The following is a 12,591-nucleotide window of genomic DNA, read 5'->3' on the forward strand; positions in this document are numbered from 1 at the left end:
GTCAGAGGGCAACTGCTAGGGGCTGTGAATCATAAATACCCCAGCTGCCTACAGTGAACTATTTTCCTACAGATATACACTGTTGGATAAAAGGGGAGACAGGAATCTTCTTTTCCGAACTCAAGGTTTGTCATTATAAATTTTCTTCAGTCATCAGGCACTAAAATTAGAAGTACTATTAAGGAGAAATCACTAACATTTCTGATATCAAAGACATCTGGACTCAAGTGTGCTAGAAAACACTTTCGTTTCTTCAATAAGAAGTGAGAATAATGAAAAAAATCAAAGCACATGCTCCCTAATTGTCTCAAAAGTCTGCAAGGACAAATCTACATAAGGAGAAAGAAAAGTGAAAAGTTAGCATTTAGTAGTGTAAAAAAGAAGACTGATCTACTATTAAGACAAAAACCAAACAAAAACCAAACCAAACCAAAAACCAAAATAACAACAAAAACTTTACATGAAACAGAACCAAAAAATTCACTAGAATCCTATCTGATAAGAGGAAGGGTCTTGTAAGAAAGGGTCGAGTGGGAAGGGGAGAGGGGAAAGTGGTGAGGGAGTAAGAAAAACTATAATGATCTATCTATATGAAAATGCTACAAAAATCCATTACTTTGTATGTCCAGTGAAAAAAATTAGTTGAAAAAATTCAATTACCAGAATCCATAGCTGGTATGGTTAACCTGAGAATTATACTAATGTCAGAAATAGCAAATGATTCAGGGTGACTGAGTTTCTCTGAACCAAGCCATAAAGGACAGACTGCAAGGTTCTTGCCCCTCCTCTGCTCTCCTGAGTTCTGTAGATTTGCTGGCCTTAAGTTCTGCATTCACACACGACACACACAGATGGCTTGCCCCACAAGTGTCCCTCTCCTATTCAAAGGAACTCCGTGGTGGTTTCAAAGCCTTACTTGACAGAGTTAGTTCTTTATAAATCAAATTGCTATTTTTTTCCCCTCGAGCTCAGACACAGGAAGAATTTGAACGTGAAATGTTAGTATTCAAATGATTACCAACGTCAGTTTGACAGGTTTAGAGGCTCCACCCAGTGGCTAATGGGAGGTCACTGAAAGCTGACAGGACTACTGCCGTAACAGATAGAATAGCCAGGGGTATTCTAAAAGAAGTACAAACTATGATGTCCACACTGTGGGTATTGAGTAGATGGCATGAAAGGCAGAGAACCGTCATCCCGACTGATAAATAGGTACATTCACCATGGGCCAGCTAAAGTGATGCACTTCACAAAGAACCCTAACATCCACACCACACTGTAGGTGAGAAAACATGAGCTCCCACGGTTAGTTATGGGGCTGAGTCTCATGGCCAGAAGTCTCCCTGGCCTGTGGGAAACTGATGCAGAGAATCTGCACCCTGGCCTCAAGCCTACAAGTGAGGACACAGCGCAGTTAAGACACCAAGACCCTTTGCCTGGCATGTGGTTATGGGTAAGGTACGAAAGAAAGTCAGTGGCCCCACAGTCAGGGCCACTAACAGGTTAACAGGAGAAAGCCCTGCTAACCCTGCTCTTCCTCCCTTTCCGCTCAACAGATGTCTTAAGGGTGAAGATTCAGGCGTGAGCAGACCACTTAGGCCAACATCCTACATTTCCTTCCTATCTGGGATAATTGCTGCTTTGAGAACACCTGCAGGGGGCAGCAGAACAGCAGACTGAGTCCAATCCTGCCTGCCGCTTGTCTTTGTAAGGTCTGATTGTTCTCATTCATCTATGTGTTACCCAAAGTCTAGGGCAGCTTTTAGATGTCTCTGTTACTATGCAGACCCAAGAGCCTAAAATGTTATCTGGCCTTTTGTGAAAAGAGCTTGACAATTCCTGCGCCAAGAGGGAACCCAGGACCTAGGAGGCTGGAAAACTCTAGAAAGGAAGAGCTTTGTGGTAACGCATATTTGTAATTCCAGCACTCGGGAAGGTAGGAGGATAGAGAGCTTGAGGACAGCTGGGGCTAGCCTACCATAAATAAACAAACAAACAAACAAACCAAAAAAAACCCTGTATTTTCCCAGAACATATTAAAATATACACAAGAGAAACGAAAGTGTTTCCTATCACATTTTAAACTGCTGTGACAGTCTTTCAGGGAGAGAGAATTTCCCATCAGCTGGCTCTTACCCTTCATCTCCTGAGGTGAGCTCTTTCTGCCCAAGTGTTCCTGGTCCCCATGTCCGGCCCTTCTTCTTTGGGAGCCTCTTGTCCTCCTCCTCCCCTTCCTCTTTTGGGACAACTGAGCTCCGGCCCCAGGTTTTACTGCTTTCACCTGGTGTCACTGTGAATAACAAAGGTTGAATGAGATAAGTCTCTCCAAAACTGGCAGATGGACCACACAGACACAGATACACACACACACATACAGACACACATACACAGACACACACACAGACAGACACAGATACACACAGACACACACACATACAGACACACATACACATACAGACACACATACACAGACACACACACACAGACACAGATACACACAGACACACACACATACAGACAGACAGACAGACACACACACACACACACACTTATTTTTAAGCAAATACTACAGTAAAAATATAAACAGTCCGGGCCTGGCACATGCTAAAGCTGTGGCAAGCTTTCTTAGGCCCTAGGCTTTAGAAGTACAGACAGAAGAAAGACAGTGAGGCTCAGCAGGGCAGACAGTATGGAGGTCCTCAAGGTGGGTACCAATCTGCATCTACATCATTCCAGTTTGCACATTGCTTTGCAATTCACTAAGGCGCTTCCTCTACCCATGAGCCCCTGTTGAAGGTGGAGAGACAGCAGTGAAGTTAACGGGGACACAGAGCAGGAAGTCTGCCATGCACATGCACGTATGTACACACTGTTGAGGAAGATGGCAGAAGTTATAGCTGGAAGAAGCCTGAATTAGTCAGTGGCTGAGCAGAGCGGGGGACAAATGTCCCTGGTGTGTTCTGAAAACCTGTCTCACACTGGATGGCTCGAAGGCGAGGGATGATGGTGGGGCTAGCAGGAGGGCTCGATCGGCTGCTGAGGAGACTCTTCCTTTTATCCATGGTTGGGGAGGCTTGCACCGTGAACTTGTGCTGGAAATCTGCTTGGGAAGAGACAAATTAGGATCATCACACAGTCAGTTTCATTCAAGAATCTGATGTCTGCTGGCAGGCCTGACGGGTAAGCCTTGGTTTTCTGAAAAGCTTTGTTTATCTGAGAAACGTTTTCTTCAGAGTCATCTTTATCCCCCCAAAGGGACACATCACAGGATAAACACATAACAAAAGGAACACACAGATGGCAGTCTTCATAAAGCTCTCATTTAATGGACACAGGTGGAGCAACTGCAAACTGAGAGTTGCTTCTCAGTGCACGTCACCTGATGGATTATTCTAGCAAATGTTATTTGAAAGTATGTTTCAGATGATCAGTCACCATCCATGTCCTTTTCAGGTGCCAAACAGGAAGCATTTGGTGCTGCTCCCAAGGTGCAGGCAGAGAGGGTATTAAAACCAGCCCATGGTGAGAATGCGGGAATTCACAGAAATGAGGAAATGACTCTAATTCTCACACACCTCAAAGGCAGTTTTGATACTTTTGAAGAACACGAAACTTTCAGCTCTTAGGTTCTGAATTTCAGCCTCTTCATCTAACAGAAGCACTGGGGTCTACCCACTAGGCTAAACTCTCCCTGCAGATGGGAATGACAGCTTCATATCTGCATTGCTAGTGTACAGCAGTGTCCTAGCACAGCCTAGAGGTTCCAGAGGTACCTAACTATTTGCAAAACCAAAAAACAAAACTGCAATAACAAAACAAAAACACAACGACAGCAGTGTACACTCCCATGAGCATATTCTCTCAATCCGATGACAATTCCCTTGGTCTGTATTTAAATCATCATTCCAAAGCTTAAACACCACCCAGAGCCCCTCGGACTATGCCATTTTTCTTTGCTTCCTTACAGTTCTAATAAACTTGCTACCCAAGGCCTTACAGACTTAGCAGACAGAGAACTGTTTTAATCTATAGAAATACTCACCTGCCCCCTTGGGCACATTACACTCCACCAAGACTCTAATCTAGTTTCCTACTCCTTTGCATTTCCCCCAGGTAACATTACCAAACGTATACCTTTATGAATGTACTTCTGAGAAGCTATACATAAATCTTATAATATGAATTTTTACATTTTAGCCTAATGTTAAGTGCACTGAGGGCTAATTATGAAAAGAAATTTGAGATGAGCAGCTTTGCAGGATTAAGATATGTGCATACCCAGAATTCCCTCACCCTTCTCTAGCTTTTGCCTACAGTGAAGTGTGCTTTTGTGATCCGCCATGATTTGAACGGCTTGGGTAAACCTGTCCTCCACTGAGCAAGACGGCCAGTTCCAACAGGTTTTACTGAGAGTCATGGTCTGTGCTTCAAGCACAGTCTAACTCCCACAAACCCCTGCCACACAGCCCCCCCCCGCCCCCACTCTCTGGCTGCCACCCACCAGAGGGGAGGCTGATGCGGTTTCCATCCTTGAGCTTCAGTCGGCTCTTCCTGAACTTGCCCTTGCGTTTCTTCACCCGGGGCTTCTCCTGGCACAACTGGTGGATGATGATGTTGAGCTCTCGTTCCAGGATGTCAATCTCCCGCTCAGCCAGCTCCTGCTCCCTGCGTCGCAGCAGCTCCTCCTGGTTCTTCTGTTGGAGCGCAGCCCGGGTCAGCTCCTCCTCCCAGGTGCGGAGCTCCTACCAAGGGGAACCAGCAGAGAGAAGAGTCTCAGGGGATGAGACACCAGAGAGCCCAGGGGAGAGGGCGCTCAGCAGCTGGTAACTGAACGCTTGCAAGCCCTAGAAAGGAAAGTGCAGCACAGCCACACTGAATACACTGAAGAGCCTGTGAATACAGCCAGAGAGGCTAATGCCACGAAGCAAGCCTGGAAACGGGCTGCCCCTTCCTTGAACAGCAGTGCCTCCTTATCCCTGGGGAGTATGTCCAAGACCACAGGGAACGCTTGAAACCACAGATTCTTCTCGTTTCCCACCTGGGCCGGTTCACCCCTCCTTAGGCAACCTGGTGGTCCCCCCCTCCCGGGAGGTCACCATATTGATGCCGAACTTAGTGCAGACACCCGATCGGCATAGCGCACTACAGCCCAGAACTCCTGGACTCAAGGGATCCTCCTGTCTCAGCCTCCCGAGTAGCTGGGACTACAGGCGTGCACCACTGCGCCCGGCTCTTCTCAACGCTGTATGTTCTATGTGTCTTCCTCTAAAATAAATACCTCCATCATAAAATTTAACCTATAAATTAGGCATCGTTAAGAGATTGGCAGCTAATATTAATAGAGTATAATGATAACAACATATTATACTAAAATCACCACTGTTACTACTCTTGTCCTTTGAAACCATTATTAAATAAAACCAGGGCTGCCTGAACTCAAAACGTCCATATCACAATAACCAACAAGAAACCCAAGATCACTGTGTTATCTAGCTCGGGCAGTGTGCAGTGTCAGGAGGATGACTGTTCCCAGGAAGGGCAGAGCAAGACTGGATCGTGACGCTTAGAAAAGAATGCGATTTAAAACAAGAAACTGTTTACTCTGGAATGTTCTATTTAATACTTTGGACAGTGGTTGACAGTGGTAAATCAAGCCACAGAAAGCAAAACCACAAATGGGGTGGGGCGGGGAGGATTATTGTAACTACTTATTGACAATTTTCATGTTTCCTATTGGCACGTGTCACTTATAGATTGTGTTATGATTTTATTAATCCAAAAACAGAGAGAGGTAGCCATGACTCGGTGATTCAGCAATCCAACAAAAGCTAATCTCTTTGAATCAGATCCAGAAATTATTTTTCAGTAATTTCCGTAGGGGGGATACAATGGTATTGCAAAGAACACAGGGCTTAGAGTCAGATGGCCCAGGGTCAAGGACCTGCTTCCTCACTTACTAGCTCCATGAAGGTGGAAGCCACCGGCCCTCAGCTGTGAGATGGAAACACCTGCCCCACATACCATGACACTAGCTGGACAAAGAGGTCTCATAAAACTTTTCAAGCGAAAACAAAGTGAGAAAAAAAATTAGATTCTATTATTACCACTTTGTTATTTAGTTATTCATTTAGTCCCTGAAACCAAGTTTTAGCCTAGGCTAGTCTTGAAATCACTTGATAGCCCTGGCTGGTCTAGAACTTACAATGTATTACAGTTTGGTCTCAAACTTACAACCCTCCTTCCTCAGCCTCCTAAGGGCTGAGATTATAGGCGTGTGCCAACTTATCACAACCCTATTAACTCCCCCAAATTTCCACAGTACAGAGTGAGCAGGAAAAAAAGGAAATTAGCCAAGACTATAACACAACCACCTTCAGGCCTCTGAATTCAGCCCCTTCCAGACAGCACAGGACATACAATTACACACTGATGGAGGAAGGTCATTGGTTAAAAAAATAAAGAAACTGCTTGGCTGGCCCTCATAGGTTAAAACATAGGTGGGAGGAGTAAACAGAACAGAATGCTGGGAGGAAGAGGAAGTGAGCTCAGACTCACAGCTCTGCTCTCTGGAGCAGAGACGCCATGCTCCCATCTCCAGGGCGGACGCGAGAGCTCTGCTCTCTGAGATACACGCGATGAAGCTCCGACCCAGGATGGACGTAGGCTAGAATCTTCCCAGTAAGCACACCTAGCTGTGCTACTGCAGATTATTAGAAATGGGCTAGTCCAGGTGCGAGAGTTAGCCTAGAAGAGGCTAGATAGAAACGGGCCAAGCAGTGTTTAAAAGAATACAGTTTGTGTGTTGTTATTTCTGAGCATAAGCTAGCCAGGCAGCCAGGGTGCTGGGGACGCAGCCCTGCCACTCTTATTACTACAACACACAACCAGTCTCAGCCGTTTGGATACTGACTGCTAGGGTCATACCACAAGAAAAGAGAGGAGCCACTGGAGGAATGACCACCAAACCCAGAAGCAGACTCCAGCAAGCCAAGAGGTGCCAAAGTCCCCGAGATCATTTCAGCTTGGAACCCTTTCCATAAAAACACAAAAAATTCTAGTTTCAGGTTCCTATCCTCTTTCTGACTGACTCCAAAAGACAATAGCAAGATGTTCTACTAGCGACTTGAAATGCTGATGTATCCCTCTATGAAACGGTCCTCCCTCTAGAAGTCCCCTGTGGAACCTGATACCCTTCCAGAACTGTCCATTTTGAAGTAGCAGGAGGAAACACTTGCTGGCAGCTGCCCACAGCTTCACCTGGGCTGTGGAAAATCAAGCCGACCCTGAGGAGGCAGGGATTGGTGTCAGTGGTTGAATACACTGAGTCCAGAACCCTCAGGAAGCATCTCTGCTAAGACAAGGCATGCCTTTTCTTCTTCTCTACCTTTTCTTTGGCCCTGAGTTGGTCAAACATTTCCTGAATCTCCTGTTTCCAGTCATCCTGCAGGCAGTGGAAGGAGTCCTTGGGCATCTCGAAGAAACCAGACTCTTCTATGGTCGTGAGCTGGTCCAGGATACTGGAGAAAGATGGACGTGAGTGGGGGTCAGGATTCCAGCAGTCTGAATGGAAGAGGGGAAAGTAGAGGTCAAAGGTGCTATGTTGTACACTCTGCTGAGTAAGCACACGGAAAACAAGACAAAGCTTCTGGTGCCTGACACTGACGCTAGCTCACCACTTACAAGTGAACTGGGATAACTATGCCCCAATCTCCCACACATACACAAGCTACCAGCCCCGAGAAAAGCATCAAGGTGAGTCAGAAAAGTGAACTCCACCCAGTCGCTGCCTGGCCACCAGCACGGTAGGCCTTTCCCTCTGCAGTTTGCTTGGTTCTGTATTTCTCACAGAGTTATGTTTCTCTCAGTGATTTTAGAGTCCCTTTCTTCCCAGATGACCTTCCGGTCTACACACAAGAGACTCGGGTCTGGGAACAAATGACACTGTAGCTTACTTGGTATTACATAATAAGATACTGGAATGCAAGATAGCAGGTTTGAGTTACTAATTTCTATAGTCACTGCAGAAATGAACCTGCTTTGGCGGGGCGAGGCCGCTGTCTAGAAACAGCGCTCCCAACTCTTCCCCTGGGTGGCTAATATTTCATCTCCCCTTCTGCAGCAGACCTCGTGGCATTAGGAAACATCATCTTCGTGCCACGTAAAGAAGGTACACAGTCACCGATTTTCCTCGGGCCAGGAGTTACTTACCTTCCATGAGTTTGGCAAAGGGTTCTGGACATGTAGAAGGGATAGGAAGGGCAAGTTTATTCATGGCCACTCCATAGGCCACTGCTAAGCCATCAATGCCTCGAAAGGGCACCTCGCCAGTCAGCAGTTCCCAAAGCAGCACTCCATAGCTGGGGAAAAAGAACAAGACAGAAACTATGTAAGAAATAACAGCTACTGGCTCACCCAAATAGCTACAAAGGTTTTTTGCAGGCATCCCACGTCACCCTCAACCCATAGGAAGATGAATGAAATAGAAACACTAACATAAAGGGAAGTCACAAAGCCTACTAGGTAGAAGTAAAGACTCCGGAGCCAGGTACACCTGGTTTAAAGTGTTGTTTCATCTCCCTGCCTATGAATCCACCAGGCAAATCACTACATTGCTCTGAGCCTCTAATCCCTCCTCTGTAGAGATCAAATGACATATTAGTCTCACAAGTTGTCATAAAATCAAATGCATCTTTAAGACCTTAAATAAATACTCAATGGCTACAGAAATTTTATTGTTTTAAAACAAGGTCTCACTATGTAGCTTAGCCTTGGCCTGGAACTCCTAATCCTCCTGTCTCAGCCTCCTGAGGGCTAGGATTATAGGCGTGCACCACTATGACAGACTGTTTAGAAGAGACTCTCCCAAACAGAATCTTTCTGTTTTTAGACAACTTCTGTCACAGATACAGTTTTTAAGCTTTAGAAAACCAACGAGCATCTATTTAACATGGATTTTTTTTTTTTTTTTTTTTTTGCTCCTGCAAAAGATTTCTTTGGATGTTATAACCACTAGGTTATACACATTTCTGACTCTAGAGCAGTATAAGTAGGACCTTCACGGAAGCCTCTGTCTAGTTCTGGGGATAAAGTTCCACAGGGTAGACTGGGTCAGAGGGCAAAGCAGCATAGTAGCTGTGAGAACGTCAGTGTCTCCTGACCTAGCAAGTTCACAGGAATGTGGAGACAGGCACAACAGAAGGATTAGTGGATAGATCCCCAACCAAAACCAGGCAAACCCACACAGCAGCACTCAGTCCTTCCAAGAGTAAGTGAGGACAAGGAAATAAGGCTATGGCACCCAGAAGGCAGGCTCCCCTTGCCACTCCAACCTCACACGTATTATAACGCTGCTCAGTAGTGTGCAGCTGCCACAAAGGCCGCATTAATTAAACCATGATGATTATGATGGATCTAGAGGGATTTCTTGTTACTCTTGCATAGGATTCAGTGCCATCACCTATATGGTGGCTAATAACCATCCTTAACTCCAGTTCCAGAGGATCCGACACCCCCTTCTCAATTCAATAGCACCAGGCATGCACACAGTACACACATATACATACATACATACAAAACACTCACACATATAAAATAAGTCTAATTTAAAATTTTTGTAAAGACAAAATGATAATGAGGACAATTATCAACCCAGTATACATTTATCAGGACACCTTTTAAAGGTGTTTGTTTAAAGGACCTTGCTACGTAGGCTGTTTCACACTTTCTATCCTGCCCCAGTCTCTGAGTCCTAGGATTACAGGTGTGTGCCAACACACTAGACTCTTATTTTCCTTCATATTTTCATGCACATGCTAGACAAGTACTCTGACACTGTGCCCCTCCGCCAAACCTACCATACTTTGTTTTTTGTTTGTTGTTTCTTTGCTTGTTTTCTCTGTGTAGCCCTAGATTTTCCTAGAACTTGCTCTGTGGGCCAGGCTGGCCTCAAACTCAGAGATCCGCCTGCCTCTGCCTCCCAAGTGCTGGGATTAAGGGCGTGAGCCACCGTGCCCGGCGCCCTTCATGACACTTTGTGTGTGCAGGTAGTATGGCATTTTACAGCATCATCCTCAATCTGTGGGAGGATGCAGGCAAGTGGGAGCACTACTTGACAAGTGAAGAAAGTGAAGTCTTGGATGGGCTTAGTGGTTTCTACAAATGCCCAGCTCCAGACACTAAAAAACAGGGTAAAAGACATAGATCTTCCATAAAGAAACTAGTAAGAGGCACAGAAAAAACAAAGTCAGGATAGGAGACAGAGATAAGCCACAACAGATACACGAGGGCACAGAGAAGAAACCCTTACATCAGATCAGTGTGGGAAAAGCAAAGGACCTTTGAGCTAATTTGGCTAAGTGAAAGAGGAAAGTCAGCGCTCCGAGCATAAGAAGGGGCAGCCGTGAAGACGACTGTGCACAGTTTGCTCACAATCACTCCCCATTGTCTAGCGTGACTCCAACAACGCAGCAGCCTATGTACCAGGCCTACAAATGGCTCCTTGGGGTGGTCCAGCCATCCTGGCTTTACTCTGTTAAGACTTCCAGATACTGCCACTCTCGTTACAAATCTCGACAGGAAATGGCCAGTTGCAAGACTTGTCTCTACAGGAGTTAAATTTTAGTTGGCAGCTCATGAGAACATCAGATACTTAATCAAGTCTACCACGGCATCCTATGTTCTAACCACCATGCAGTGTAGCTGTTTGTTTGCCGGTCCACGATTCCTGAAGAGTGGGAATACTGTGAATGGCGTTTAATCCTTGACTTCTCAGGGCCTCTGGCTCAGGCAGAGGTGTCTATGGACACAGAACTGCAGCTCTCACCTCTCAGCACAGGATCTTCTTTTTGCAATAGATGGTGACTATTACAGACAGCTGGTCAAAATACAGAGAAAGTGACTATGGGGTGTCCAACCCCAAGGGGCATTTCTCCAGCACAACCCCTACACCTAAGTCACACAGAAAATTGTGAAAGAAGAAACAGAAAATTCTAAAGTCAGAGGGCCAGGACACCTGCTGCTAGATGGTATATTCTAAACACAGCAGGGAAGTCACAGCTGTGAAATCTCAGCAATATGGTTGCCTAAACAAGACATACATAATAATACAGTTGACGTGTCGAAGTGGGTGGGAAAACCTCGTGGGTCCCCACTCCTAGATGAAGAGCTACAGACAATGTCCACTGAACAAGGGAGAATAGGTTTTCTTCAGGGACAAGCCCCCAGACAGGTTTTCCAAACGATCAGTCCTAAAAACGTATATATATATATATATATATATATATGCAACATTAAATGGACTCAGGAGGCTGTGTGTGTATAAAACAATAATGATTTAAAAAGAGGTCATACATTTGAGAGGGAGGAGGAGGGACGGGGGAGGAGTGAAAAGGGAGAGAGGGAGGAGTGAAAATGATGTAACATAGTTCTTGTGTATGAAATTCTCAAAAAAAAAAAAAAGCCCTATGAGTTGTTAGGCAGATGTGGGAATGAGTGCAAGCATGGTGGGTGTGCCACCACAGCCCCTGAACACCGTCAAGAATTACACTACTAGAGCTGAGGATGTGGTTCAGTGGTAGAGTATCTGTCTAATATACAGACCACAGCTTCCAGCCTTAGCATGGAGACAGGAAATGAAGGAGGAACAGGATGGGATGGGAAATAAAGAAAAACTAAACGTCTACCAAACCTTGAGTATGACTTGTAGTCACACTTGGAAGCTTTTAGCAAGCAACCTCAAAGAGCCCTCAGCAGCCCTGGCCAGATTCCTAGGTTAGAGCTATTCCCACCCTCAGTTTAAATGCCCATTTTAGTATAAATACACATTACACACACACACACACACACACACACACACACACAAAACAATTTTTAAACAAAAAAACAGTGACCATATACCCATTGACCCGTCCTCCATCCAGGCAAAGATGATTAGTGTCTGAGCCCTAAATACAGAGTGTTTCAAAGGTAGAAGCATGCCTGGTTTGTGTCCTGGCATCCCTCCTCTGGTGGTTTCCCACTAGGCCTTCTAGGTAGCCTATGAAGAAGTCCAGGCCACCTGTAAGAGGGAGGGAGAAGTCAGGGTTCTACCCTCCGCAGCATCAGTGAGGGATGTCTACTCTATGGGGCTATCGCCTGTGAGCTGCTCCACCTGGAGGTTTAAGAGCTGAGGAGAGGGAGGATGGCGCACAGTAAAAATTCAGTAAATGGCACTTGTAAAAAAATCACAAATCAGTTTAGAACCAGCTTTCTACAAATTCTTCCATGTCCATCCTCACTGGGACCCCTGCTGGATCTGAGCTGCGGTAGGCCAATCAATATGGAAGAGGTTGCTCAAAGCACAGGAACAAGAGTGCAGAGTTTGTGACGTGCTTCGAGTACCTAAGTATGGCTGTACAGTGACATGCTCCCAGTATCTAAGTGTTGTTGTATGGTGACATGTTTCCAGTATCTATGTGTTGCTGCTGTATGGTGACATGTTTCCAGTATCTATGTGTTACTGTATGGTGACATGCTCCCAGTATCTAAGCAAGGCTGTATGGTGACATGCTCCCAGTATCTAAGCATTGCTGTATGGTGACATGCTCCCAGTAT

At 45.6% G+C, this 12,591-nt stretch overlaps 1 protein-coding gene across 4 annotated transcripts in view; it reads right to left on the reverse strand.

Annotated features, from left to right (window-relative positions):
- The window catches only part of Map3k9 (mitogen-activated protein kinase kinase kinase 9), a 71,444-nt gene that overhangs the window by 8,545 nt on the left and 50,308 nt on the right, over positions 1-12,591 (reverse strand). For 2 of the 4 annotated variants that reach the window (XM_005343299.3, XM_005343298.3), the window contains exons 4-8: positions 8,209-8,357; positions 7,385-7,560; positions 4,502-4,742; positions 2,978-3,100; positions 2,137-2,290 (exon numbers count right to left, since the gene is read on the reverse strand). In XM_005343299.3, the coding sequence (XP_005343356.1) occupies positions 2,137-2,290; positions 2,978-3,100; positions 4,502-4,742; positions 7,385-7,560; positions 8,209-8,357 (843 nt within the window). Of the gene's footprint in view, positions 1-2,136; positions 2,291-2,968; positions 3,101-4,501; positions 4,743-7,384; positions 7,561-8,208; positions 8,358-12,591 lie in introns of all 4 variants that reach the window. The other 2 variants (XM_026779899.1, XM_026779893.1) reach the window with 1 other exon arrangement.

Source organism: Microtus ochrogaster, chromosome 1 (genome assembly GCF_000317375.1).
Source record: "Microtus ochrogaster isolate Prairie Vole_2 chromosome 1, MicOch1.0, whole genome shotgun sequence".
Classification (NCBI taxonomy): domain Eukaryota; kingdom Metazoa; phylum Chordata; class Mammalia; order Rodentia; family Cricetidae; genus Microtus; species Microtus ochrogaster.